Consider the following 27,505-nt stretch of genomic DNA (forward strand, 5'->3'; position numbering starts at 1 on the left):
AGGTGCACAGAGTGCCTCTCACAGAGCCTGCATACATTTTGCTCGGGCAAAACTGTATACATTATTAGATATGGGGCTGTTTCCTGAGCCTACTTCAAATTCCCCAGACCGCTTCGAATCGCGCCACTTCTAAGTAAGGGATGCAGAAACACGGATGACACATTCCTGAGGCAAGACACGTGCAAACAAGTTGGCGGCCCCCACTTCGTGTGCTCCGCGGTCGCTATTCACTGCTTGACTCTTCCAGAAAAGCGAGGGGATAGCCCGGCACTGTTGGAAGTGGGTACCGGACCAAGACGGCGCTATTGTACCGGGTCGGCCTGACGGCGGTAATTCGCCGTGACAACCAGACGGTGCGGAAGTCCGCAAGGGAAGACCGCGGTGGGGGGGGGACCACGGCGACTCTCTTCGCCGGGTGTGACACCACTGCCCGGGCGCCTACCATTGGCCGAAAATGGCGTCATCGGAGCGGGCTCTCCCATTGGCCGAACATGACGCGACTTCCAGTCCTCGAAGGGTTTAAAAGAAGCATTCCAGAGATTCCAGAGCATTCCCTGATTCACCTCTCTCGAACTTCTTGCCGCGGGCCGCAGCGTCCGAGTTGCTGCCGGCCTGTAATGACTGTACGACTGTTACTTGACTCTCACCTCTCTGTATATAATGTAAAATAAACCTTCCCAAGTTTGCTTCATCCCGAAGTCCGTCCTCCAACCCCTATAACATTCATAAAAACGAAGTGTGTGTGCAAGTATTGCTTTGCCACCACATTCACCCCACCTGGACTTACCAGGTTTAATGTTCTCAATGATGTAATACATTCAGTAAGGCTACGCAACGTTGGCGCTTACAGCAGGGGTGTCAGCCTAAATTTGCAGTGGCTGCAAGGGCACTGCGGCATTGCGGGCAACGAGGAGGCCAGTTGCTGGCTGCACACGATTTTGCAACTTTCAAATATGTTTATCCAGCTTATGATGTGCGAGCCACCATTTGAGCATTCCTGACCAGCCTCCACCAAAACGCTTGTGTTGCCGCTTGGAGCCCACTGCTGTCCATCACTGCTCGAGGGCTCACACAGCTGCAGTGCACGACGCTACTGAGCTCTCGCATGAGTTGCACACAAACAATGGCTTGTCGCCAAACACATGGACAAACAATGGCTTGTTGCCTTCACGGGCAAGTGTCCTGGATATGGCTAGGAGGAGAACTTAGATCATCTCCTCCTCAGGTGCATGCGCATCACAACACGGCGCAGAGGAGTTCTGACAACTTCCTGCAATCTGGGGCTTTGGGCTGACACAAAGGCAGCTCTCCTCTTCCGTGCAGGCACAGCCAAATGCCAGGTTTGCATACATGAAATTCTAGTGACATTTTTTCACCCCACTGAGATCACCTAGTGCCTCGCATTCTACGGTGCCTGGCTGCACAACAGTATGGGATGCCCACAAAGGAAGCAGGGCCAGCAGGTCACCACAACTCCCCCTACATTTTCCTGCCTACCTTCCACGCTTTCTTTCGTATCACCTGCACTCCCATTCCCCACCTCTTACTCATTCTTTTTACCATAGAATAGTTCAGGCGTCCAAAAGGCAGCAAAGCAGTTGCAGTGTCCGTGACCATACACCTTTTTCTTCGCCAACTCTACTGTAGCTTAGGTGTTGAAACATATAAAGGTGCGAGACGGTTATTCCAAGCAAAGTTCCCACTCTGGCCTACTACTTATAGTGGAAATATGATGCCCAAACAGAAACTAAAATTCCAGTCGAACACTAAGGCATACATTGTTTTCTTTTCTTTACTTTTTTTCTTTTTCCATACAGTGCTCAGGCTACTCTAGTGCATGCTAAGAAATTTCTATGTACCACATGACAACGGGAACCATGTGACGCTAGTACAATAGCGGGAGTGCAACTCCATTCAGGTTAGGTTACAGATGGTTCTTTTGCATGTCGCAGACATTGCTCTAATACTTCAAACCACAATTTGTATAAAAATACTTCTTAAACAAATGTGTTTTCAACTGTTACTAATGATGTTGTTAACTTAAAAAGTGTGCTATTATCCCATGGATGCGGCTCCGTGAAGTGCTCGAGCACTTTGGCATTCGTGCTTGCTATTTGGTCATGCTCGCAGTGAATCCTCTTATTGACATTGCTGGCACACACATTACTAATTGCGGACATTAACTGATGTGGCACACTATAACTAAATTAGGCTTCCAGTGCAACTTCTTTCACACCTAACAGCCTCAGTCAGCACAAACGTGCCCATGCACTTCACTCCTTTCCATTTGCATTTTGATTAAACATTGTAATACTGTTAGCATTATTGGGATAATTTAAGCACTTTACGAGATGTTTTTGTTTCTATGACTCAAACCATTTTCCTCCCAACTTGAGAGAGAGAGAGAGAGAGAGGATGGGAAAGGCAGGGAGGCCAGCCCCCAACTTGGGTCACAGGATATGTGCCACATTTCGATGAACCGCTTTGATGCCAACTTGAATCACTGGGTAGGTGCCGCTCTTCAATGACATAAAAAAAATCCTTTAAAATTTCTTCAGTTCTGGGCAGAATCAAATCCACGTCATATATACGCAGACAATATTTCCTGAATATATATTCAGACACAACCCATGCGCAGACTTTGCAGCGGTGCCACAAGATAGTGCAGCTTGTTCGTGAGAATGTGTGAAAGAGAAGCCCCATTGCGTGTATATGCCTCCTGCATGACTTGTTTCAGTGGTGAGAATAAGGTTTGGCAATACATTACTTCTGTGCTAATCATAGCCAAATCTACATTCATCATGAGATGGGTTCTGCAAGAATTTTTTACTTTTGTGGCTTAATGATACAGGTGACATGGCCACCGCGAGGCCAAGGAATTTGTGGCAAGACCTCTACTAGCATGCTTGAAGTGCGTTTGTAGTGGATTGCTGCAACTCTTTGTATCCCATTAGCCAAAGCTATACTTTTACTTAGTGCTAGTACCGGTAGCACCAAGCGAGAAAAAAAAAAATTATTCAACAAAAGCAGTAACATTTTTGCCGCATGTGGACTTCGAGTGACTTTGAATCAATGTCTTCAGACTTAAACACAACTGTACGCTGCCACAGTGGTCCTAGTAAGCAACACGCAGTCCCTTCAAAACTTTGAATTTACATTTTACAACATGTCCTCATGCTGCTGTAAGTGAAACAACCACACACAATTAAAATAAACAGGTAGAATGATTTCAAAGAGCATTAACAGATGCCATGTGGAGAGTCACTAAAGCTAACCTAAGTGCCCCGTGATGCCAAGTGACGAAGCCAGCAAAACTCGATTGTTCTAGTAGCCTCACTGGCAAGGAATGCTTGTGAACCTACTAGTATATGTGCATCGTTGTCTCATGGAATAAGTACAAAGGTAAACTCTTAATTAGGTTCTCGAGAAAACAAGAACACTGGTTCATAGACACACTAATATGGTTGCACATTATCACACTTATGTGCAAGTGGTACACAGGCTGGAATGGCACCAGACGTCGCAGCAATACCGACTCCTGATATCCTAATGAAGTTAACAAAACCCAGGATATTTACCTAGCTACCACTTTTCTCTGAAACTGGCCTGAACATGAAACCTTCGTGGTCACGCTCAGTGTTTTGGAGCAGCTTGGGTGCAATTCAAGGCATTTTTACAGTTTTGGCACCGATTGGCACAGCAAGTCACAAATGTAGCACTTTGGTGCAATTGGGGTATCATCTCTGTCACATAAAACTTCGCCGTAAAGAGCTCAAGCTTTGCTCTATCCAAATAGCAGGATGAGCTAAGTGGGACAACATGAAACTCCATTCCCCTGAGCTGAAGATGGGCCAGGCTATTCATCCACTTGCATTACATGCATCAGGTGACAATTGCACAGCGATAATTTTATTGGCAACAAATTGAAAGAATCGCAGCGAGGTCTGCCATTGGAACAGTTAAAAATCATGACTAATAAGTCTTTCTTCTCTACCACGCCCATAAAATTTAGGGGCATGTTTGTGACAGGCCTGTACAGTTGTAACATGCTATCTTGACCTATCTTAGCCTGTGCAGCTGGAGTCCTTATGCTCTTTCCAAGACTAACTCCCAATTTAGACTTTGGAAGCAAGAAACACTCCAGTGCCCGTGCCATGCAGCAGCAGTGCAGATGGCTTACAAGAGTGAAAAATGTTTTTCCTGCCATATATTCAAAGTAAGACTCACGGGACCTCCATGAAATGGGGCATAGGCGTTGCCCTGCACATTGTGGGTTAAGGGTCCAAACCCAGGCTGCCATAGAAGTGTTGCGCGTCAAAACGCAGCCAAGATGCTAAGTTTTACCATGCATGCAAAAGGAGGAGTGCCGCCTTGTTATCTAGGCCACCTCTCCAGTGTCTCTTCATAGCGCAAGCAAATTTCCTCCTCCAGTTTAAAACATCCAACAAGGCCGCAAAAGGAAAAAAAAAAATGAGGGACCCACACAAACAGATTTGAGTGTTAGACGCACCAAAGTACAGCATATTCAAGGTCAAGATGCTATGTCTTTCTTTTCTTAGGTTATGTGCGTGGCCAGGCAACAACGCCTTGCATCAGAAAGCACACCCATAGTTGGTATCAGCTGATTACGCCTCGCCTCCTCCATACTACTGCATATCCTGACCTGCAGTCCTAGACTAGCATGCAATCTGTACAAAGGGCTGCTTCATTGCCACATGTGCACAGTGATGTATTGCTGGTGTAAGGAAAGGATCTAAATTAGAAAACAAGAAACAACATGCAACAACCTCGTCAACCATTTCACTGAGTGTGACTACCTTGCGATTTCTCTCATTCACACTTCAGCAGCAATCAACCTGCCCTCAACAAATAGATAGCAGAAATAATCATTCAAAACCCACCCAGAGTTCCTCTGTGCAACTCTTGGTGAACTGAGCAACAAATAACTTTACCAATGGCCATAAATAATGATAAGTGTCACATAAAGCAGCATAGCAGGTTTCGTGATTGATTATTAGTGACCCTGACCACATGATGAGGATGACCACATGACGTTCAGCATACACGGAAGAACTTAGGGCAAAGCTCTAGCACTACAGTGATGCCTAACTTCCTTCTGCCATGACACCATGTTAATTATTTTGGTCACACATGCCGACAATAAATTTGAGGAAATTGAAAATTATTAACATTGGTGATTACATAAATCCCAAAGTACTGAAAACGAAAAAAATTAAAAGTAAAGGGAGGCTATGGTATGTGCTACAGTACATGTATACTACATGGCGAAATGTACTTAAAGATCACAATGAATGTCTTAAGTTCCAAGCATATTTTAGATCATAATAAAGCAAAGAAAACTGAAGCAGATGTTAGTCAGTGTCCTGTAGTGTTTGTCCTCGTCTCTCATGGTCATTGATCACGAGGCACGTTCTGGTGTGCTGTTTAAATTTCATGTAATTTTCTGATTTCGTTTGAATTGCCTGCTCCTAAGCTGATGTGTTATACGACATCTTTGGCTAAAAGGACATTTCACGAGGGTGGATAAGGAAGTCCTTGTCCCTACTTTTTTTATGTGGTTGAGGTGATGCTGAACATTCCCGAGGATGCTTTTTGTAAGCCAAGATCATGGTCCGATGCGGTGCAGTAGTTCACCTGCAATCCAGTCTGGCTTTTTTTAAACACTGCTGGATAAGCACTTTTTCCCCTAGTGGGAAGCAACGTGACTGGTTCAGTGTCTTCTGGCGCTCATGGATCTGTGTTTCTGTCTCTGGCTTGAGTAGGCCACGGAGACACAAGAGTTCAAATCCAAACATTGCTCTCGCAGGTGCCATTCCTGTAACTGTGTGAACCACCATTTGTTGATGATACAGGAACCTCGCAAGTCAACACTGTATGGACTACGTTGTATCCATCAGGAGCACTCTCTACAGTTCTGCCACATAGCATTATGCCTGGCCGTTTGTTGCAGGGTGATACGCTGATGATGTGGTGGCCTGTTTGCCATTTGATGCATAGAACTGCTTAATCTCGCTAAAAATAAACACTCTTCCGTTGTCAGAGATAATTTTTCGGGGCATGCCGAAGGTAGCAAAGAGACTTCAGAGTGCCTGTGATGCCAGACAGCATAATTTCCATGAAGCGTTGAAAAATGGGTAGTGCTGCAGAGATTCCAAAAGGTAACCGTTTGACTTTGTAGAGCCCTTTCAGCGTGTTGAGGGTCAATATCTCTGCTGTCTGCGGTGTCACGTGAAGTTGCTGGTAAGCCTGTGCTAAATCCAGGGTGCTGAACACCTTGCCGCCCCTCAAGTAGCTGGGGACCTCATCTGTTGTGGGAAGTGGGTAATCTGCCTTCTTCAATACGCGATTCCCTGTACAACGGTGAATTGACATCATTGTCATTTTCTGGCAATATATCAGTATGTATGTGTGCGTGCGTGCGTGCGTGCGTGAGTGAGTGAGTGAGTGAGTGAGTGAGTGAGTGAGTGAGTGAGTGAATGAGTGAGTGAGTGAATGAGTGAGTGAGTGTGCATGCGTGCGTGCGTGTGTGTGTGTGCGCGCAGGCGCGCGCATGCGTGTGTGCGCGAGTGCACCTCCATCAGTTGCACTTCACTTCTTGAAAAGGGCAGACGTGTGTCGAGTGAGCTACTGAACAACGCTTTGCAATGTGGTTAATGCAATTTAAATCCTGGATCCGAGACTTCAAAAAGGCAATACATAATGCTTATGCATTTCTCTCACATTTGCCCTGAAATTGCTACTTAATTTTTTAATTATTCGGTACAAAAACACACGCATACAATCAACCAAGAAGGAAATTGGGAGAGAGCCAGCTGGCAACTTCCAGAGAGAGGGGCACAGCACCTGCCTATACTCTTTAAGAAGGTGGGAATAAAAAAAGAATATGTTAAAGATTATTTGCAAGAGGCAGAATTCACAGCGTCAGGCTTTCTGCTGAAATTGCTGTTAAAGGAAATTGAAAAAGAGAAAAAAAGCTAAAGAAAATTACATCCTCTATTTACTATGCTGCATTGAGGTGCGACATGAACGACCATGCTACACTTTCCAAATAGTTGAGCAGTAATATAGTGACTGTATAGGTGAGCACTTCTGTACTCATTGTAAGGTGAAATATTGGAGCTCAAGCAAATAAACTTGGTGTGAATGCATATTTAAATATACTGCTAAAATTTGTTTCATTCTTGATTTTCTATTAATATGATCATGTACAAGGCAATGCAAAGAAGCACATCAATATCTAATGCCAAAAATCTACATATCTTTGTGCAACAAAATATTATTAACAACTCTGCCTTTAGGCATGCCTTCTACTCTGGAAAATGTAACCAGCTGCATCATATGTTTTTTCATTGATTTCTGTTGTTCAGTATTGGGGGCGAGCTCCACCACTGGAAAAGCTGGTGCCACCGTCGGCGTGACGTGCCATGAGGACACAGCGGCCGCGTCGGCTCCTTCGGAAGCGCCGAAGCGAGCTGAAAACGAAAGTAGGAAATCCCACTCGCGCTGCGGTTTTGATTTAGTGGTGGGGCTTTACCGCCTTGGGTGTCTGCTTGGCAACATTTGAAATCACTATAATAGGTAGTGGCTGCCTTTGAAGGAGTGCAGCATGGTAGGCTACTGCTCGGTGCCGCAGTGCCGGACGTACGCAACGGAACCCGGTGTCAGGTTTATTCCCACGTAGCCACAGGACAAGGAGCTGCAAGAAGCTTGGCTCGCAAAGCTTAGAACCAGCAGACAGCCATCGACTACAACTCGGGTATGCAGCAAGCACAGACGCGAGGAAGATTTCTGCTACGGCGTTGGGACTGCGACGTTCGGTGAATAGCAGAAAACGTGCACTGAGACGCTAGCCCGCGCCCGATGCGCGGCTAATGTCATGGCGGTTTGGTCTACGAACTTGTTGATGCTAGATACCGGCAAGTTCACTGGAACGGAAAGGGAGCAGTAGGATGCACATTAAAGAGAAAGCATGGCATATGGTCATGTTTGTGTCATGAATTATGCACTGGATTACGAAAAAGAAGCAGAGGGAAATCGCACACTGTCAAGACCGATAAACATACAGTGCGACGCAACTTGAGAAATAATCATGAAATGTCCAAGAATTTAGAAGACAAAAAAAGATAATCGTCGCGACGGCACATCACAGTCACCGTAGGCGTCAATGTCTCTATAACAAAATTATTTTTGAACAGTTCTGATAGCGTCCATGCAACAATGGTTACTTGTGTACTGTCATATGCTCATATGCTGCGGCCTAAAGCTCACGGCACAAAAACGCGCTCACAGCGAAAGCAAAAGATTGTGCGCGGACATGCATGCAGATGCGCAGTCGGTCACTGTGAACCCGTGCGATCGCTGCATTTAGGCTTCTTTCTGTTAAGCTCCATTTGATTATACAGACAGCCCACTATAAGAGCATATTTCACATAGTTTAGTCTCAGTGTTTGCCTACCTTTCACGCAAGAAGCCGGTTCGGGAGACTCCATCGCAGCGACCGCGATGGGGTCCACATAAGTTCAGTGGCGTTCACTGTACGTATTCGGTAAAGAGATCGCGTCTGTAAACAATTCTGTGCTTTCAGTTTGCCCAAGATTATTATATTGACAGTCAAAAACTTCCCTCGTTTTGAGAGTACTTACATAAATGTCCAGGAGGGCTACCGCGTGGTGTTCTTATTGAACGCCGTAAGTGAAACCTATGAGGAGTGCGCCGCGTGATCTACGCAAGGGAGGCGCTTTCGACAGATGGCGACTCCCTAAGTCCCTGCCCCCAATATCCTTCGTATAGCAGCTACAACAAAAGATTTTCTATAGAATATCTTTCCAGCGAGTCTCTCACCATTCACTTTCAATCTTTCAATGCCACTGCAATGTAAGTAGCTGTCTAACCCTTCGTCATTCAGACCCAACTCTGCGTCACCTTGCTACTCTTGAAATTCATTCTCCACCACTACTCCAAAGCCCACTAACCCACTTCTCCTTGTTGACAGGTGGGGCTGCTGTGACACTCACTGCCCCACCTCTATTGAAACGTTGGGTGGTCCATCTTTTTTGCCAGAGTGCAATCACCTCTACCAATCTGAGGTCTCAGAAAAAAAAATGATTCATAACAGTTCATAATGCTCATATGGCAAAGCCTTTAGCACAATTCAAAAAGACAGGGACGTGACAGAGACACAGGACAGTGCTCTGTGTCTCTGTCACGTCTCTGTCTTTTTGAATTGCACTAAAGGCTTTGCCATTATCAATAAAGCGTAGCAACTAGCCCAAGAGTCAGCCTTGGGGTTCATAATGGTTTTAATTCCCATGAAAACAATTTCGAAACAAAGCCTAGATAAAAATATAGTATTTCTTTTTCTCAACAAGTGAATTATGAAATATGAGATCATGCTCAGTGCCTGAGACGAGGCACTGAGCATGATTTTAGAAGCAGCACGTCATCGAGTGTACTCGCTGAAATGCAAGACTGCTGTTCCGATAAAACCAACTTGAACTAATATAAAGGAACAATAAAACTTTGGTTACAAAGCATTGTATACCCGTAGAAAAGGAAACGATAAGCTTGTGACGCGCAAGGGCCGGGACAAGCGAGCCCAAGACCCGCGACGAGGAGCCACGGTTCTCGGAGGCCAGGCGCGGGATCGACGGTAGTTGACTGAGCGGTGAACAGGTGGCGTGAGTGCGGAGAGGACAGCGGCGCGAGCGGGCGAGTGTGCGAGTGGAGAGTGGCGAACGAGAGAACTCGGAGTGTGGTTGTGCGATGCGGAAGGTTGGCATTCGGGAAATAAAGCGGTAGTTCGGGACCACGTGTGGCGTGTCGTCGATCGTGACAAGCTTTTCAGCGCGCAAGCCCTGGGTTTTGCTCCATTGCTGATCTGCTAGTGCACTGAGTGGCAGGCTTAGATTAGTGGAGCGCTCGACCTGCTATCGCTCACACTATCCTTGCCCGAGATATGCACTTATGCGGACCCCTAAGATATGCGCTAATTTACATCTGGCCAAAACTATGTTTACATTTTGGTTTTTCTTCGTCCATTGTTTGTTTTTGTAGTGTTCCAATACACTGGATAGTACTGGCTTAATGCTTTCATAGGGTTGCAGTGTTTAGTATTCTGTTTTGCTTAGTTGCAAATAGCATGCTGGGCCTATTACGGGCCTGACCAAGGCCCAAGCTTGACACGAGCCCGAAACTCATAAGCCAGAGCCCTGCCACAGGCTAGGGTGGGCCCAGGGCTTTCGGGCCAGCACGAGCCTGTGCAGTGCTCTAAAATGAAACTCTTTTCTAAAGGGGAGTCTTCATGCTATGGTGGATGAGACATCTTCAGATAGCTGTTCTGAGGTGCAATATCGGAAAGTGAGCCCACGTCTTCTACTTCGTATGAGTGAGTGCAGCCTTTACCTTGCAATGATGCAAGATTATAATAAGTCCACCTGCTGCCCTCCACCCCACAAGTTTTCAGCAATGAAAGACATCAAGAGGGGAGCCACAGCACAGAAAGAGTATCCTAGACTGTCGTAGAATCTTTCTGCAAGATGACTTTGTCCACACTACTTTAACCTGCCCTATGCTATTTCCCATTTTCTCTCCTATTTCTCCCTGGAGTGTCAGCACCAAGACGGCGGGTCATACCTGTGTATTAAAAACAAAAGAACTGCAACAACCCGGGATAGTAGCCAAAGAAAGCTTTGATTTAATTGTCACATTCTCGACGCATATGTCAGAAGCCATGTGTCATTTCTATTGCACCTACCTCAACTTGTGCGATTAAAGGCCACTGCTCAGCTAAGAAGCACATATTTATTTTAATGGTCATAGATATAGGTCAATTTACGAGTGTATTACTAACATATGTCTGCCCCCTAATGCGATAGGTTGAAGAGTGTACTTATGGTGCTGCTGCATCTAAAATCACAAGCTGGTGTAAACGAGAGAAGGAGGGGAACCAAGGGGCTCAAATTTATTAATCATGACTACATAAAGCCAACGGATAATGAAGTCAAGGGAAGCATCGGGGAAAGTAAGTGGGGTTAAAATTGGAATGCAGAAAATAATGAAGGAAAGGGAAATGAAAATGAATGAAACGATAACTTGTCACCGGTGGGAGCTGAACCCACAACCTCCGCATCATGCATGCGTTGCACTACCACTTCTGCTACAGCGACAGTTATCAATTCGTCCACTAACTTGGGTACTTATGTTTACTAGATCTAGCCCTAGGAGCATTAGCCAGCGCCACTCAGAACCATGGTGGGTGGATGTAAAACATCCTTTTTAGATGGCATCACATAATACGTGATCTTAGTAGAGCAGACACATGGCTGATAAACCCTCGCATACTGCCATACTTATGTGCATACTTATGTGGCCATGATTAATAAAATGGGAACCCTCGGTTCCCCATCTTCTCTCGTTTATTCATTGCGAGGGTCTCAAATCTGGCAGACTTGATGTCATTAGGCTTTGCCTTCAATTAGTGACTGAATTCAACTCCTATAATGGCTGCATGTTTGGATCACATGGTTCGTTTACTGAAGGGAAGTGCTTCCACAATAGCAGTCTCTTTAGAGTTTTTAACACTGGGTGGCTGCTTGTTAGTTTCCCCCTCAATAACATCGCCCATAAAGCAGTGTAACAGGTTTGTGTTGGAAACTAGGGTCATTGAGGGTGACTTGGCTGCAGATGTTGACAGCCAGCTACCCTTGGACCACAAAAGCCCTGTAGGAGCAAGCAAATCCGTTACCTAGTAGTGGCTTGTGATGTGATAAGCACAGAAAGATTCGCTGTTGATTCTGCCGCTTGAAGCTTCTTGGCCATGCCGATAATTGCCTTTCAGGGTACTCACTCGTCATGGCCTGCTGGAGAAGTTCAACAATATGAATTGCGTCTGATCATTGTAGTGCTCATTTCTTTTTGAATGAATGTTTGATGTTTAATGGTGCAAGGGCCAGGTATGGCCAAAGAGCACCATGCTAGTGTTAATGAGTTCGCAGTGGACTGATGGGTTCTGTGAAGTTAATGTGACGTGCCTGTAAAGGGGCTTAAAAGGGTAATTGTAAATTGCATAAAATCTACGTGTAATAAAATTATGGCAATGACTAATGAAAATGCATTGCGAAAGAATGATGCAATATACAAAATATGTGAGATGCTAAAATTGGCTAGAGCACCACTGTCTCACCAGAGCCCTTGAAATACGAGGGCCTAGAGGCATGTACTATACAAAGAAAACTATCATAGCGGCATCCTCTGGAAAGAGGATGCGCTACGAATTTAATGGCCTTGTAACATGTAGCACAATATAATTCAAGAAAGTGAGGACTACATTGGGTCTTAAAAAGCGGTTCTTCATCAAAAAACATAGCCGGATGTAGAGGGACGCAATAGCAGTCTGCAAAAGGAAAATGTTTCCTCCGGTCTTTTTTGGCTTCCCAATACTCCAGGAAGACGTGGAGGACGGTCAGCCTGTCACCACATCTACCACAGGTTGGAGACTCGTTACCAGTGAAGAGAAAGTTATGAGTGCCAAATGTGTGTCCTATTCTTAGTCTAGTGAATAGGGCATCTGTTCTTCGTGTTTTCGTAGTTAGGTGCCAGAAACCTAACTTTGGTTTAATTACATGAAGATTATTACTCGTTTCAGCGTCCCACAAGCGTTGCCCGTGGTTTCGCAGTTTGTTTCGTAGGAAAGGCTTCATGTCTGTGGCAGGGACAGCAGCATAACAAATACCCTGCAATGCTACTGATCTGGCGATCTCGTCAGCATGCACATTACCCTAGATTCCTCTATGGCCAGGAACCCAGCATATTGTCACGTACGAGTTTGTGCCGCTGTGGACAAAAGCACGTTGGGAGGTAAAGAGGAGGTTGAAGTGTCTCGACGATCGGTAGATGGTGTTACCCCGGCTAGTGAGCTGCAACATTGTAACCGTATATATTGTAAATACATATATTTTCTCCCCGTAACATTTTGGTGGACGTGTGGGGTACTCTCGCCACAAGCCGGCCCTGGATTTTAGCAGCGGGCGTCACATCGGTTTTGCTGTTATGGCTACTGACGCTGCCTCCGCTGCTCAGACACCAACGGAAGTATTGCTAACCCAGCTACGTCATCCGGGAACCTTCATCAGCACTGGCAAGGTCGACGTCGAAGACTGGCTGACGTCGTATGAACGCATCGGTAAGCACAACAAGTGGGATGCCACACTTTTGCTGGCCAACGTGATCTTTTACTTGGGAGGAACCGCGAAGGTATGGTTAGAGATGCATGAAGCCAACATTAGAAGCTGGGACTCCTGCAAGAAAAAGCTACGTGATCTTTTCGTAAGACCTGTGGGACGTCAAATGGAGGCCAAGCATGAGCCAGCATCTCGTGCCCAGACATCGACCAAATCGTACGTCACATATATTCAAGACGTTCTGGCTCTCTGCTGTAAAGCGGACGCGGACATGCTGGAGGCCGATAAGGTTGGACACATCTTGAAGGGCATCGCGGACGATGCATATAACCTCCTGCTTCGCAGGAACTGCTCAACGGTTGAGTCCATCATCAAGGAATGCCGGAATTTTGAACAAGCGAAGAGCAAACGCATCCCACAATGCTTCGACGGACTTCCGAATACGGCTGCCACTTTCTCCTGCAACGACCCTCCGGTGTCACATTATGACCCTCCGGCATCACATCCGCCTACAACGCCAAGCTCGACACACGTCCTTTGTTGCGAACTTGAGGCTATGGCTCCAAGTTCTCACTGTCCCCATATGCTTCACAACATGACCATCTCGCTCATTCAAGCTGTTGTCCGCCAAGAAATTGCAAACATGGACATCCAGTCTGCCGTCCGCCTATGTCCCAACCCTACCGCTCTTGTCATTGCCTCTGCTGAACCTCGACAGTCGTTCCCAAATCAATATCGGAACCCCACTGAGTGGCGAACACCGGATGAGAGGCCAATTTGCTTTGCTTGCCCTCGGGTCGGTCACATCTCCTGCCACTGCTGTAGTAGCCGCTGGTACTCCTCGCCTCGACCATATGCTGATCGCCGCTTCAATCGAGACCCTAGACCTCTGCCACCCCTCTCTGAATCATACCATGCCGGCCTTCCCTCTTAGGGAAAAACCACTAGCCATTCGCCTTCGCCGCAACGTCGTCAGTCCCGTTCGCCTACACCTCGACGTCCCTCGTCCCCGCCCTATGCGGGCCGCTTCTCGGGAAACTAAGCAATGTAGTCCCCGAAGGTGAGGCTGCATTGACCACTCGGACTGCACAACCTCTGCTGAACCCCTGCTGCTCAACCGAACCTTGTCGAAATTTTTGTTGATGATGTACCCGAAACCGAGTGCATGGCGGCATATTCAAGGGGCCTGGGCGAGCAAGTACTATGAAGAAGCTAACATTGCGAACTCCTACTGCTCTCAATTGCGAAGGCCTTGTACCTTTTGCTGTTCACAGAGAATGTAGTGGATGGAAAACATATACGATCGCAGTTTGGTGATACAATGAGCATTGGTGAACAAAAATCATGTTTTTCTTGAATGTACTACCCGTAAGAAAAGAATAACTGCAGTGGACCATTTCTGCTTTCTTGATCGCGAACGCTAACACCAGGAAATCATATGAAACGCTATTATATCAACGAGGTTCTACAGTATATAAAAACATTGTCAACAATCCCGAGTGCTGCGATAGCTTTTGTGTTCTGGAAGTGTTTTATCAAGAAATAATATTGCAATGGGAAGAAAGATGGGATGCTTGGCTTTACCCGAGGCTCTGGCATTATTTGGCAGTATCGGGCATTTCTATATCTGCACACTCATGCGCTCTGTAGGGCAGAGGCATATGAAGTGCTACAAAGATATTTATGCTGAAAAAAAAGAAGTGTGCGCTGGAAATACAAGCTTGGTTCCAAAGTATGCAGTGACTTTCCTTTGTTGCATAAAAATTTTGTTGAACTCGAAAGGTAGTGTGCGCGTTCTTATATGAACATGACTGGTGCAAATATTCGATATATGATTCTAATATTTGATTGAATATTAAGCTTTTTGATATTCACTTCAGCTTGTAGTTCAATGCTCTGAATTTTTGAAGTACAGTGGAATCTCGATAAACAGAAATCGCTTGAACGGAACTGGCTCTTAAATGAAATACCATCCTTATGGCTGGTTGGTTTTGTAACCATGCAATCGTACTCAGCTTTGTCTCTCAGTAAATAGAACTCCTGACAACTGGAACCAATTTCCCTGGTCCCTTGAGGTTTCGTTTGGAGTCCATGGTATTTGAAATTAACGAATCTAAATTTTAAAACATGCAATGAGCAATTTTTCAGATATGGGCCAGTGTAACGTAATACTATTCCAATCTGTTTTTATTCCAAATGCGCCGTGAGCCCTTCGTGATAGGTAAAAATGGCTTAGGTCCCCCGCAATACGGGCTGAGCCCCAGCCATCTTGACTTATCCCGAAGGGATAATAGCGCATTTGGAATAAAAACAGATGGGGATAGTTTTACGTTATTCCTGCCCTGTTCGATTATTCTAATATCCCTGCGGCACCGACACTTTCCCGATTGAGCTAATGTATAATGACTAACAAAGTCTTAAGCACTATATACATCTCGCTGGACTTTCTGGACATTATCGGCGCACAAGATGTCACAAAAATAGCAGTTGTGAAGAAAGTCGGTGCCCCTGTACACTTGCTTCTGTTGGCAAGATGGTTTCTCCGCTTTTTGAGAGCGAAGAATTTGTGTCGGCTCAGCACCAAACTGTAACTTTAGTCGCGAACTCGACACCCAGTGATGCAATGCTGATTAGGCCTAACAGCTAATGCAGTGTTGCCATGACAATGTTTGCTGCTCCTCGGTGATCAGGCCTCGGATCACACACAAAAACGCTGCAGAAGCGCCGTTTGGCTTCATCGGCAACCAGCCTGTTGAGGGCGTTAGGAGCACCCTTGGTTCAATTGCTGTTCAATTGACACGTGGTGTCAATTGAACAGCAAGTCATACCCATAGCCAAGCAACATAAATACCTCGGCGTATACATAAACAAAGGAAAGACTTACTCAAGCACCCACCAAGATAATCTGAATATAAAGGGGAAGTGGAATGCAACAATAATGAAACATAGAAGAGCACTTTGGGGCCACAATAAATATGGGGTGGTGCATGGAATCTGGAGAGGAGTAATGCTGCCAGTGCTAACGTTTACAAATGCCATTCTGTGCTTCAAATCGGATATTTTGTCAAGGTTCGAAGTTAAGCAGAGATCGGTAAGCTAGTTGGCATTGGGAGCGCACGGTAAAACCACAAATGAGGCAGTGCAGGGTGGCATGGGTTTGGCCTCTTTTGAAGTCAGAGCAAAATTAGTTATGAAGAAAGACTCGGCAACCTGGATCAAAACAAATAGGCAGCTAAAGCGGACAAGCATCTGTAACTCAAAAGCGTGGACAAAGAATGGAAGAAGAGGTCAAGAAAATAGGCAGCCAAGTACAGGGTAATTGAAAGTGTAAATAGACAAGCAGGAGCCATCAAAGAGAAAGTAAAAGAGACAGACAGCAAATTTTATGCAAAGTATAGAAACAAGAAAGATCATGGAGGTTTACAAGAACAGAGAGAAAAGAATTACAAAGGAAAATCTGTATGACAACACAAACGGCATTGCTATTTAAGGCTCGAGCTGGTTGCTTCAGGACAAAAAGATACTGGAGGTTAGAGCGTGTATTTTAGCACATTAAGACCATGCACGCTCTGTTTTAGAGAGATAATCTGTCCCGTGTGCAAAGAGTGAGCGTGCCGAAATGGCTTGGAATCATGTACGCAGACTTCCCACGCATTTAGTAGAGAAGGTTGCGTACAGTTTCAGGCCCACATTGAAGCAAAACACAGACAAAGCATTCGCTCCCCACTGCTGGCAGTTTTCATGATAGCGTCGTCTCACTACGGGCGACACAATCAGCATGCTATCAGGCGCGGAGGTGGAGTGGACGTGAAAGCGTAGCAAGCTTTGCTTCATACCATCAATGTGAAGATACCGTCGACATGGCATGAACACTTAACTTTCGTCGCCGACTCTTAAATAAATAAAAAAAAAACACTTTTCTTTGTCATTTAAATTTGCTTTTTCGAACTGCCCAATAATCCAGAAAATTTTGCGGCCCCTTCTGTTCAGAAAAAAATACATCGGTGACTGTGCTTACCTGCAAAAAGGTTCAATTTCAATATAACAAAATTTCAATATAAACAAGTGAATTGCACATTTTATCAACTTCGTTATATTGAGGTTTAACTGTATATAAAAGACAAAGCAAATAAAGGTGTGCTCAGCTCCTGTCAACTGAGGTTCATGCTCACATCTCTGTCAAAATAAGCACTCAAGCAGCAGTCGCTGCCCACCTCCTCTCCACACTGCATACAATTACAGCAAACGTTCCTGCCAAGTCCGTCTATGCACCTACTGAATGGAAATATAGCCTAAACTGCCAGCGTCACGCAGTCAAGGTTGCACTTCACGACATTGCAACGACATGCGGCACACGTTGGACTGTGCTATGGGTGGATACAAAATTTCAGGCAGGCTTAACCAAAACACCGCACACATGAAGCAAGTCTAAAGCCTGTTTCACAAGCAATAAATTTTGGGCAGAAACGGCACGGCGGCCATCGTGTGAGCAAACCTCCTTTCCCAAAACCAGTTTTCCGAGTGGCGCACGCTGCTGCAATCACAATGGAGACATTTGGAAAAATTTGCAAGCGGCAAAAGCGAAAACCAATGGTCGAGCGCCCTTGAAAAGTGACGTTATGATCACATGATGGAGGTGTAGGCCAAACACAGGTGCCGCGGGGAATTCGCCTACTTGAGCAGACGGTTTAGCAAACGACGTCTGCTGCCAGTTTTTAATGTCTCCCGCAATCATCAATGAGCTGTTCATCACCCAAATTGTGCAGTGTCCACTTGTTTAGAATGCTAAAATGAAGGATTTTTTTGCAACAAAGATAAGAGGAGGATTCTTTGGGAAGAAATTACACACTGAAGCGGAAGGTACTCATTGTCGCAAGTGACACATACTTCCATAAAGTAAAAGTCGGTGTCGCGTGAATTGGCCATGTCCGTTGTTGGTTGTTTCCATGTCACTTTCAAGTTCCATTCTATGGAGCCAAATTATCCACACATGCTGTTTTCTTCTTTTTGCCTTCTTTTTTTCTGCAATGGTGACCCCATATGGGTCCTTCTTCTTAACTCCGAAATAGCAGGTTCGTAGTTTTGTTTGGTCTTGTTTCTTCAGTTAAAAGGTCACATACTCCGAGCTCTACAAGGGCCACTGCCTTTCCACTCAAATGCCTAGAGGCGAAATGGGATGCGAGCTTCTTTGAACCCATACATTGGCCTCTTGCATCCGGTGGCCAAGACGGCGCCTGGACGCCTGGCGGCATTCGAAAACAAGAGATGTCGGGAGACGTGCCCATGCTTCAGGCCAAAATCACAGAAATACGAATCAACCCATTCCTTTGCTTCCATATGGCTAATTCTGTGTGCGTGTACTTGGCAAGCTTTTAAGCTGTCCCCTATAAAGAGCTAAAACACCGCATGGAGGAAGGAAAAAGTTAGGAGAGAGCATTACATCACGCAGCCAGCCTTGGCAAGCGAAGGCTCTGCGACACCAGTCCCTTTGCTCTGTGTCAGCCCATCGCATGACCTCTTGCGTCAAAATCACGGAGCAAGAATTGAGATTTGCCAAGTCGTTTGGTGCCCAGCGGTATTTAATCAATGGGGAACTTGTTCGGGGGCCCTGCCACAGCGCTGCTGGCAGAACAAGAGCCCTAAAATTTCCCACGCTTTCTGACGTGACTATCACGTGTTGGGGTGACACGGCTGGCTTCAATCGTATAGTGTGATGCTCCCTCCTAACTTTTCCCTTCCTCCATGGTTCCCGTCTGTCTTCCCGTTCTCTGCGTTTGCTCTAAAAGCATGGAAGCATGCATAGAAGTGCTGCCTGCAAAAACACATCGACTTCATCTGGAAATCGAGCCGCAACACGGGCGTTTGGTGTTCCCGAAACTTGCATGCGGAACTGGCCCAACTAGAAAGAGAGGCGTTCTACTCCGGGAGCTGTTGCGTACACCGTGCGCGACTGCGCAGGCGTATCTTGACAGCAATCTGTGATGGGGACAGAGTCTATGTGTCTAGGCCCACTACGCTATGTTCTTGTCGCTTAGTTCACAGTGAAACAAGAGACAGCACAAAGGTCAATTCACTCGCCCCTGCTATCGCACTTCCTCAGACCAGCATTTTGATAGCAAGTTTCCGTGATCCTCGAGTGAGGTACGTTTGCTTGTGCGTGCGTGACACCATGCTCATTAATTTAGTTAGTAGGCGAATGTTTACCAAGTTTATACGGCCGATAAAACTACTATCCTTACTTTGTATAGTTGTCTACTAATTTGCTATTGCAATTGGTGCTTCGCCTTTCTGGGGAAACAGTCACTTTTTTTACTAATTCCAACTTCAGTGCATTCAGAGTAAATCTTTGTTTTTCCAAATAAGAGAAAGCTGTATTTCTGTATTAAAGAATGAGGTGCATGGTACTGTAAAGGACTTTTCCTTTCTCTAGGTCACAGCAACGCGTTGTCCCTACGCCTCTCCCACTTTCCACTCGCGACGGTTGTCAGCAGTGGCACTCCACTCGCAATGGTTTGCGGTGGCGGCGCTCACATCACAGGGGTAGCTGCTTTGGCTCCTCCCGATGGGAGCGCGGGTCTTCTCTCCTGGGACTGCACTAGGTCATACCCGCTTTCCTCTCATCCGCCGGCCCCTTTGTGTCTCAGACTTGAGCTCCCGTACTGTGCCTCTGCCCATACAGCTAGCGCATACCTTGTGTTGATCCTGTCCAGATGCTAAGCCAAAGAGCGATGCCTAGTGCTCCCGCGTGGTCGAGCTGCACCGAGCCACACTCATCAGTGGTCCAAACCGAAGGAGATTGCTCAAGCTCTCGCTAGTTGGCCAACTGGTTATTGCAAGAGCAAGCACATGGCCACAGGGACTTTCCCAGTGGCCTGTGGCTGGAGCCTTTGCTCTCGTAGCGACATCCTATAGGTGCCCCTGTGTGTAATTTTGCCCTTAGCGCGGGAGCCCTTTGGTTCCCGTGAGCCCCAGGACTGGGGCTCACGTAGTTTGTGGAGCATTCGGTGCCGCCAGAGACAAACGGTTTTCACCAACTCAGGGCAATACTGTGTTTTCCTGTATGCACAGCACTCGGTAGCCCCTTCGTGGCCTCAGCACACACTTAACGGTGCAGTTGGTGATGTCCGACACGGCCCTGTGGCTCGCTAAGCTCATTACTCCCGTGACACCCTAATAAAGACACCCATACACTCAAACCAAGGCACTATGGAAGTAAGAAGAGCGTCCACTAATTTGGCAGCTTTTACATGTTGCCAGGCGGCCCAACAGCTTTTAAACTAATGCATACAAGGAGCTCAATGTTGCGATGTGCCAGGTTTCGGCCTCATGAGCACAACATATTCAGGAAATCTGTATTATGAAATAAAAAGCTCGTTACATCTATTGCTGAGAACATTGTCAAAACAAGAAGTCAAATATACTCACCAGACAAGGCGCTCTCGGCCATGCTTGAAGGCACACTGTGGGCGGGGGGCTGCTGCACTGCCTGCTCACTTGCATCGGTTGCCTCGATATGACCATCGGCGGCCACTGGCTGTTGCAGTGGCGGCGCAGTGGCAGCCTGCTGTGCTGCTTGTGTCACCAGCTGCAATGCCAACAGCAGCAGCTAGCTGGTAAGAGTACTGCTACAGACTCAGTGGCCAACTAAGCAAATCAGCCAACTTAATGATCCGACCGACCGACCGACCGACCGAGTTATCGAGTTATCATTTTATCGAGTTATAAATGATCAGACGTTATGCGAGTTCAAGGAACGCTTATCTATTCTTAACTGGGAACATGTTTTTGAGGAAACCGACCCTGATGAAGCATACGAAAAATTTTTAGGGATATTTACTGACATTTATAATGCTTCCTTTCGACTGAAGAAATTCTCCCAATCAAAGAAAAGTAGAAAACCATGGGTCGACAAAGATATGTTGCAATTGATAAGAAAACGAGATAAACTTTACAGACTGTTTTTAAAAAGTAGGTGTCCTGAAGCGCTGAAAACGTTCAAAAAATTTAGGAACTTCGTTACAAAGCAACTTCGCATCGCTAAAAAGCAATATATTTATAACCGATTCAATTCAACTGGTGGACAGTCCGAAAAAGTTTGGAAGGTTTTAAAATCTATCTTTGGTAATTCTTCCGAACCGACCACAAAAATTATTCATGAAGGGATTGAATTAAAAGGTGTTGACCTAGCAGATGCATTTAATGACTACTTTCTTTCTTTTGCGGACACATCAAACAGCGATGTAAATCTGTCTAATATGAGTGCCCGAAATAGCGAAACAATATTTCTAATGCCGGTTACAGTAAATGAAGTAATTACAGAATTTTTATCACTCAATAATAGTAAAGCTACAGATGCGTCAGGTTTCCAGATACAGCCCATAAAATTTACTATCGACATTCTTGCACCTTGCCTTGCCCACATCTTCAACTTATCTTTAGTTTCCGGCGTTTTCCCGCGTCTTATGCAAAGGGCAAAAGTTATAGTAATACATAAAAAAGGGAACAAAAATGTAGTGGGAAACTATCGCCCGATATCCATCTTACCTGTGTTTTCTAAAGGCCTCGAAAAAGTTGTTCTTAAACGGCTATCTTGTTTTAGTGAAAGATACAACATTATCACTACAGCTCAATATGGCTTTCGTAAAAACAGATCTACTGAGTTAGCTCTCCTTGCTCAAAAAGAATTCATACTAAAAAATTTTGAATCAAAAAACATGGTACTAGGATTATTTCTAGATTTTTCAAAGGCGTTCGACCTTGTTAATCACTCTGTGCTGCTTAAAAAATTGGATCATTACGGTATTAGAGGCATAGCCCATATGCTGATTGCCTCATACTTGCGACATAGGTCTCAGTTTGTTAGTATTGCCGGTGAATGCTCCCAGTTGAAAGCGGTAGCTTCCGGCGTTCCGCAAGGGAGCATTTTGGGTCCGTTTCTTTTCGTTCTTTATGTCAATGATATTGTCCACATCGACAGCACTGCTAAGTACATAATTTACGCAGATGACACCAGCTTGTTTTTTTCGGGTACTTCAACTGCTGATCTCGCAAATCGAGCTAATAAAACCTTAAAAGAAATAAATACTTGGGCGGCTGATAATCACTTAAGAATTAACGTTAGCAAAACTGCAGCAGTCATGTTTCACCCACGTCACAAACACTTTGAACCTCCTCTAATTGAATTAAACAATATCAGAATAGAATTTGTGCAGTCTGTGAAAACTCTGGGCGTTTACTTTGCAGCAGATATGTCGTGGAATGATCATATTAATTACGTAGTTCAGAAACTTTCCAGAACAGTTGGTATCATGCGCCGCAATTGCTTTAATTTTCCTACATCAGTTAACTTGTTACTTTACCACTCTTTGTTCTCTTCCATAGCCAACTACGGATGTATGGTGTGGGCAACAACAGCTGGAAACATTAACAAACTCACTGTCTTACAAAAACGTATTATACGCATTGCATGTAAAGTGCCGTATTTCTTCCACACTGCAGGCCTTTTCCATCAACACAACATTATACAGATGAAGTCCATGTATAACTACAGACTGTGCTATAAATATAAACTCGCCATGATGAAAAATGATGACTCCTTGCTTAGACTTGCTGGGTTAGAGCAGAGCAGAACTGTGTATGATACCCGCACAACAGAACCTTGGAATGTTAAGAAATGCCGCACAAACTATGGCAAACAAATGTTGCAGCATACCTTACCGACACTTCTGAACCATTTGTACTGCTACGAGAATATTGATTTATCTAATATTTCTCTGAAAGAATTGCCCCAAATGTTCGTGTAGTTTTGTACTGTACAAGTACAATGTACTGCGTACTGAACGTGCATGTCTCATTCTCTGTACCGAACGTACGTGTTTTCTTTTGTTCTTTTTGTTTTTCTCCTCACGTTTTGTTTGTTGTTGTACTCCGCCGCCGTCAATGCTGCACTGTAAGAGGAAGCCAGGACCTCTCAAGCTGTCTATACAGCTTTTTCCCTGGCTGTCCTCGCAACACCAGTTGCGGAAATAGACCGACCGACCGACCGACCGACCGACCGACCGACCGACCGACCGACCGACCGACCGACCGACCGACCGACCGACCGACCGACCGACCGACCGACCGACCGACCGACCGACCGACCGACCGACCGACCGACCGACCGACCGACCGACCGACCGACCGACCGACCGACCGACCGACCGACCGACCGACCGACCGACCGACCGACCGACCGACCGACCGACCGACCGACCGACCGACCGACCGACCGACCGACCGACCCGACCGACCGACCGACCGACCGACCGACCGACCGACCGACCGACCGACCGACCGACCCGACCGACCGACCGACCGACCGACCGACCGACCGACCGACCGACCGACCGACCGACCGACCGACCGACCGACCGACCGACCGACCGACCGACCGACCGACCGACCGACCGACCGACCGACCGACCGACCGACCGACCGACCGACCGACCGACCGACCGACCGACCGACCGACCGACCGACCGACCGACCGACCGACCGACCGACCGACCGACCGACCGACCGACCGACCGACCGACCGACCGACCGACCGACCGACCGACCGACCGACCGACCGACCGACCGACCGACCGACCGACCGACCGACCGACCGACCGACCGACCGACCGACCGACCGACCCGACCGACCGACCGACCGAACCGACCGACCGACCGACCGACCGACCGACACCGACCGACCGACCGACCGACCGACCGACCGACCGACCGACCGACCGACCCGACCGACCGACCGACCGACCGACCGACCGACCGACCGACCGACCGACCGACCGACCGACCGACCGACCCGACCGACCGACCGACCGACCGACCGAGCCGACCGACCGACCGACCGACCGACCGACCGACCGACCGACCGACCGACCCGACCGACCGACCGAGCCGACCGACCGACCGACCGACCGACCGACCGACCGACCGACCGACCGACCGACCGACCGACCGACCGACCGACCGACCGACCGACCGACCGACCGACCGACCGACCGACCGACCGACCCGACCGACCGACCGACCGACCGACCGACCGACCGACCGACCGACCGACCGACCGACCGACCGACCGACCGGTGTGTGCGTGCGTGTATGCACACCTGTCGGCGAGCAAGCAGTTGCGCACACTTGCTCTCCCCATCCCTTCTAATGTTCATAAAACCGTACTTTGTGCTATAAACCTATTGATTTATTTTGCTTGCACAGTAAGCATAAGAAAAAAATTTTATACTCTACATGCACAATGTCTTACAAATGGCATTTGCAAAAGGTGTATTATAGAAATATTTACGGCATGCGGACAATAACAGACAGATTTAGTTTACTGCTCAATGGTTCAGGACTTATGTGCAAAATACGGAATGATACTATCTTTATTAATTGTGAATGGCAAAGGGATGCGTGACAACTGCATGAAAATTATTATCTGAGAAAACTTTGCCTAATGTCCTTACAAAAAAACAGAACGATACTACCTTTACTAAATGCGAAATGGTAAAGAAATGAGTTATAGCTACTGCCCAAAAATTAAAAGCTGAGAAAATGTTGCCTTGAGTTTTGCTTGTCAAAATCATTTCAAGAAAGCCTTTGGGCACCTAAAGCCTGCCGGGACAGTAGTTCGTTGCCAGTGAGGTCATGTTTTCTTCACATTTCTGTGCTGTCCTTGACATTTATTTAGCAGTATCGTGCAGCTTGTTGGCTATCTTCATATGCCTTGCAACTTTTTAAAGACGTGACTGTCTTTCTGCAATCAGCAAGATTGGCAGCATTAGCTTTCATGGGTAGCCTTATCTCTCTATTCCGTGCCTTCCATCATCAAAAGCACCCAAGGTCAATTCGAAACTTTTTTACTTTTGCCCCCAGCAGATTGCACAGATTCCTTCATCTTCCACAAATCATGCCCTTATCATCATCAGGATGTCGCTAGAATGCAGCAACGAAAGAAACCAGGGATAACCAGGCAGACATTGAAATGTCGGCTTCAGAACATGCAAAGTGTCATGCTTGCTGCCGCAAAAATGTGTGTGAAACAAGCCTGCCAGTCATTCAAATCTGCACAAGCCACTAGAAGTACGTCCTGCACGTGATGCGACTGCAATAACAAAGCGTGACACTCAAATTTTCTCTTTTCTTGATTGCTTTATTGATGTGAAAGCGCCAAATGGCTCATTGAGTGAAAAAGCCGGCGAGTCTGCAGCAGCGAAACGGCACCTAAAGTCCAACTGGCTGCGGCGCCACGTCATGAGTGCACCTGGACGATGTTCCCATTAGCTGCAACGCTCCATGTCAAGAGCACGCCTCGATAGAGCAGAGCAGGTGAAAAGGTGCACCTACTGCTGTGGTAGCACATCAGCTATTGCGTGAGGGGAGAGGGCATTGCCACGACGCCACGTCACACCCTCGCTCTCGGAAGCTTGTGTGCGGTTCCTATCTCTCTCTTGCCCCTAGTGGGCAATAGAGAGACTGCTGCTTCCTCAGTCTGTCATCGCGCAGGACGTTGGTGGCATGCAGCAGTGGTACGCAGGCTGCTGCTGCTGCTGCTGCTTGCTGGCTCGGGCAGCACATACTACTATGGTAATTGCAGTGCAAAACTCTCAGGACCGCTCAGCGGCATTCAATTGGATAAAACTACTTTTGCATTTACAACTCTCCTAAGTGCTTAGGTACCCTCGAATATGTAATATTTTTATTTATTGCGTAGAGAAATATGGCACTGCCACTATCTGATGCTCCATTCTCGTGTTTATGGCATTGCCATGATGGCGGTGTCGTATCACCGGAAAGTCGCACCATCAGATGAATGAAAGCACTTCCCGCAGCCAGATTTACCTCCCAATTTCGAAGACAACATATTAAAAAAGCCATTTTGTCAAATTAAGCTGTGTATTTCCAAGTAATATATTGCCACGAATAATGAAAGATCTTAGAATTCCAAAGAAAAAAATTATAAATGTAAAATATTCACTAAATCAGCAATTTTATTGCTCCATCCCACCTTAATCCTTTATAGTGCCAGCAAAAAATCTAAAAATGCATTCATAAAATGACATTCTCTTTATCGCACCTCTGCATAGCATATTTCTTGCAGATTCAAAATATATATAACATCGGGGCAGCAAATTAACAACTTGTGTCTGAAAATGCACAAATTTACATGCTAGCAGAAGGTTCCATTTATCTAACTTTGTTCACTGCAGTGCCATATCAAAACTATCGTCATTCTCAGCAACATCAGAGTCATTTGATGTGTTTACAACATAGAAAACACTGCCATCACTGTTCATGTTTTCATGCAGAAGCAAGTCATCTTCCAAGCTAGATGACTCAATCAAATAAAAGCCGTACTTTCGTGATGGGCACAGCAACACGCGACTGGCAGCCACCTTTACTAAAATCTCTAATGGACAAACATCGCCGAATGAAGTCAGCAGACCCCATAGCAGCATGTGATGTGTGAAGTGCGCAAAACAGTGCTATGGTGGAACAAGAGAAAGAACAGGACAACAGATTACTGGCACGAAGGTGAATTCAGTCCTGAATGGAAGACGACATCGTCAAGGAGCGTCAAGCACAAGTAGAGCAATATGAGAAAACAAAAAGGAAAATGACCCAATCAGGAAAGTGCATGTAGTTCCCAGGGGCCAATCAAGAAAAGACAAATTGACCAGAGTGTCAGAAAAACGAAGTGCACTGGTGGAGGATGGGGAGAGTTCGAGGAATCGACGCGTGAAGATCAGCCACAAGACCGAGAGTTCAAGACGGGCCGTCAGGTTCTAGACCTGAACCACCAGGGCTCCACCCAACCGGGGCATCCTGCTATCCTGTTCCCAAACAACACTATCCTTCCCGAGCACGGCCGGTGAACTGCTGTACCCAAGGCCGGCGAACTTCTGAGCCCACAGGCAGAGCGCAAGCAGTCGTGCTGCAGGCCCGAGTTTGCACTCAGCTGCCTGGCCGAGACGCCACCTCCATCTGCCTGTGCCACCAAGCTACAATGTCAACTACATTGACACTGTGGTGAGACCAACGCCGCTTCTTTTGCCACCTCGTCTCCGCCCTCCACACTGAACTGTTGTGCTGAGACTCATAGTCTGCTCCTAACTCAAGTGCTGTCAGTAATTTCTTAGCACTGAGTGTATGCTACTTCTTGTTATGAATATTTTGTGGTGTGTTTATTTTACGTGTTTCTCTCAACACAAGTTATATTCGAAGTTTTGTGTGTGTTTTGGAAGAAACGGGCTTTGTCCTCAGTT

General features: G+C 46.5%; 1 protein-coding gene across 14 annotated transcripts in view; it reads right to left on the bottom strand.

Annotated features, from left to right (window-relative positions):
* The window catches only part of LOC126527418 (uncharacterized), a 476,501-nt gene that overhangs the window by 286,202 nt on the left and 162,794 nt on the right, over nucleotides 1–27,505 (bottom strand). For all 14 annotated transcript variants that reach the window (XM_055068432.2, XM_055068435.2, XM_055068434.2 and 11 more), the window contains exon 7: nucleotides 20,625–20,784. In XM_055068432.2, coding sequence (XP_054924407.1) covers nucleotides 20,625–20,784 — 160 coding nt within the window. The remainder of the gene's footprint in view (nucleotides 1–20,624; nucleotides 20,785–27,505) is intronic.

The sequence above is a fragment of the Dermacentor andersoni genome, chromosome 9 (genome assembly GCF_023375885.2).
Source record: "Dermacentor andersoni chromosome 9, qqDerAnde1_hic_scaffold, whole genome shotgun sequence".
Taxonomy (NCBI): domain Eukaryota; kingdom Metazoa; phylum Arthropoda; class Arachnida; order Ixodida; family Ixodidae; genus Dermacentor; species Dermacentor andersoni.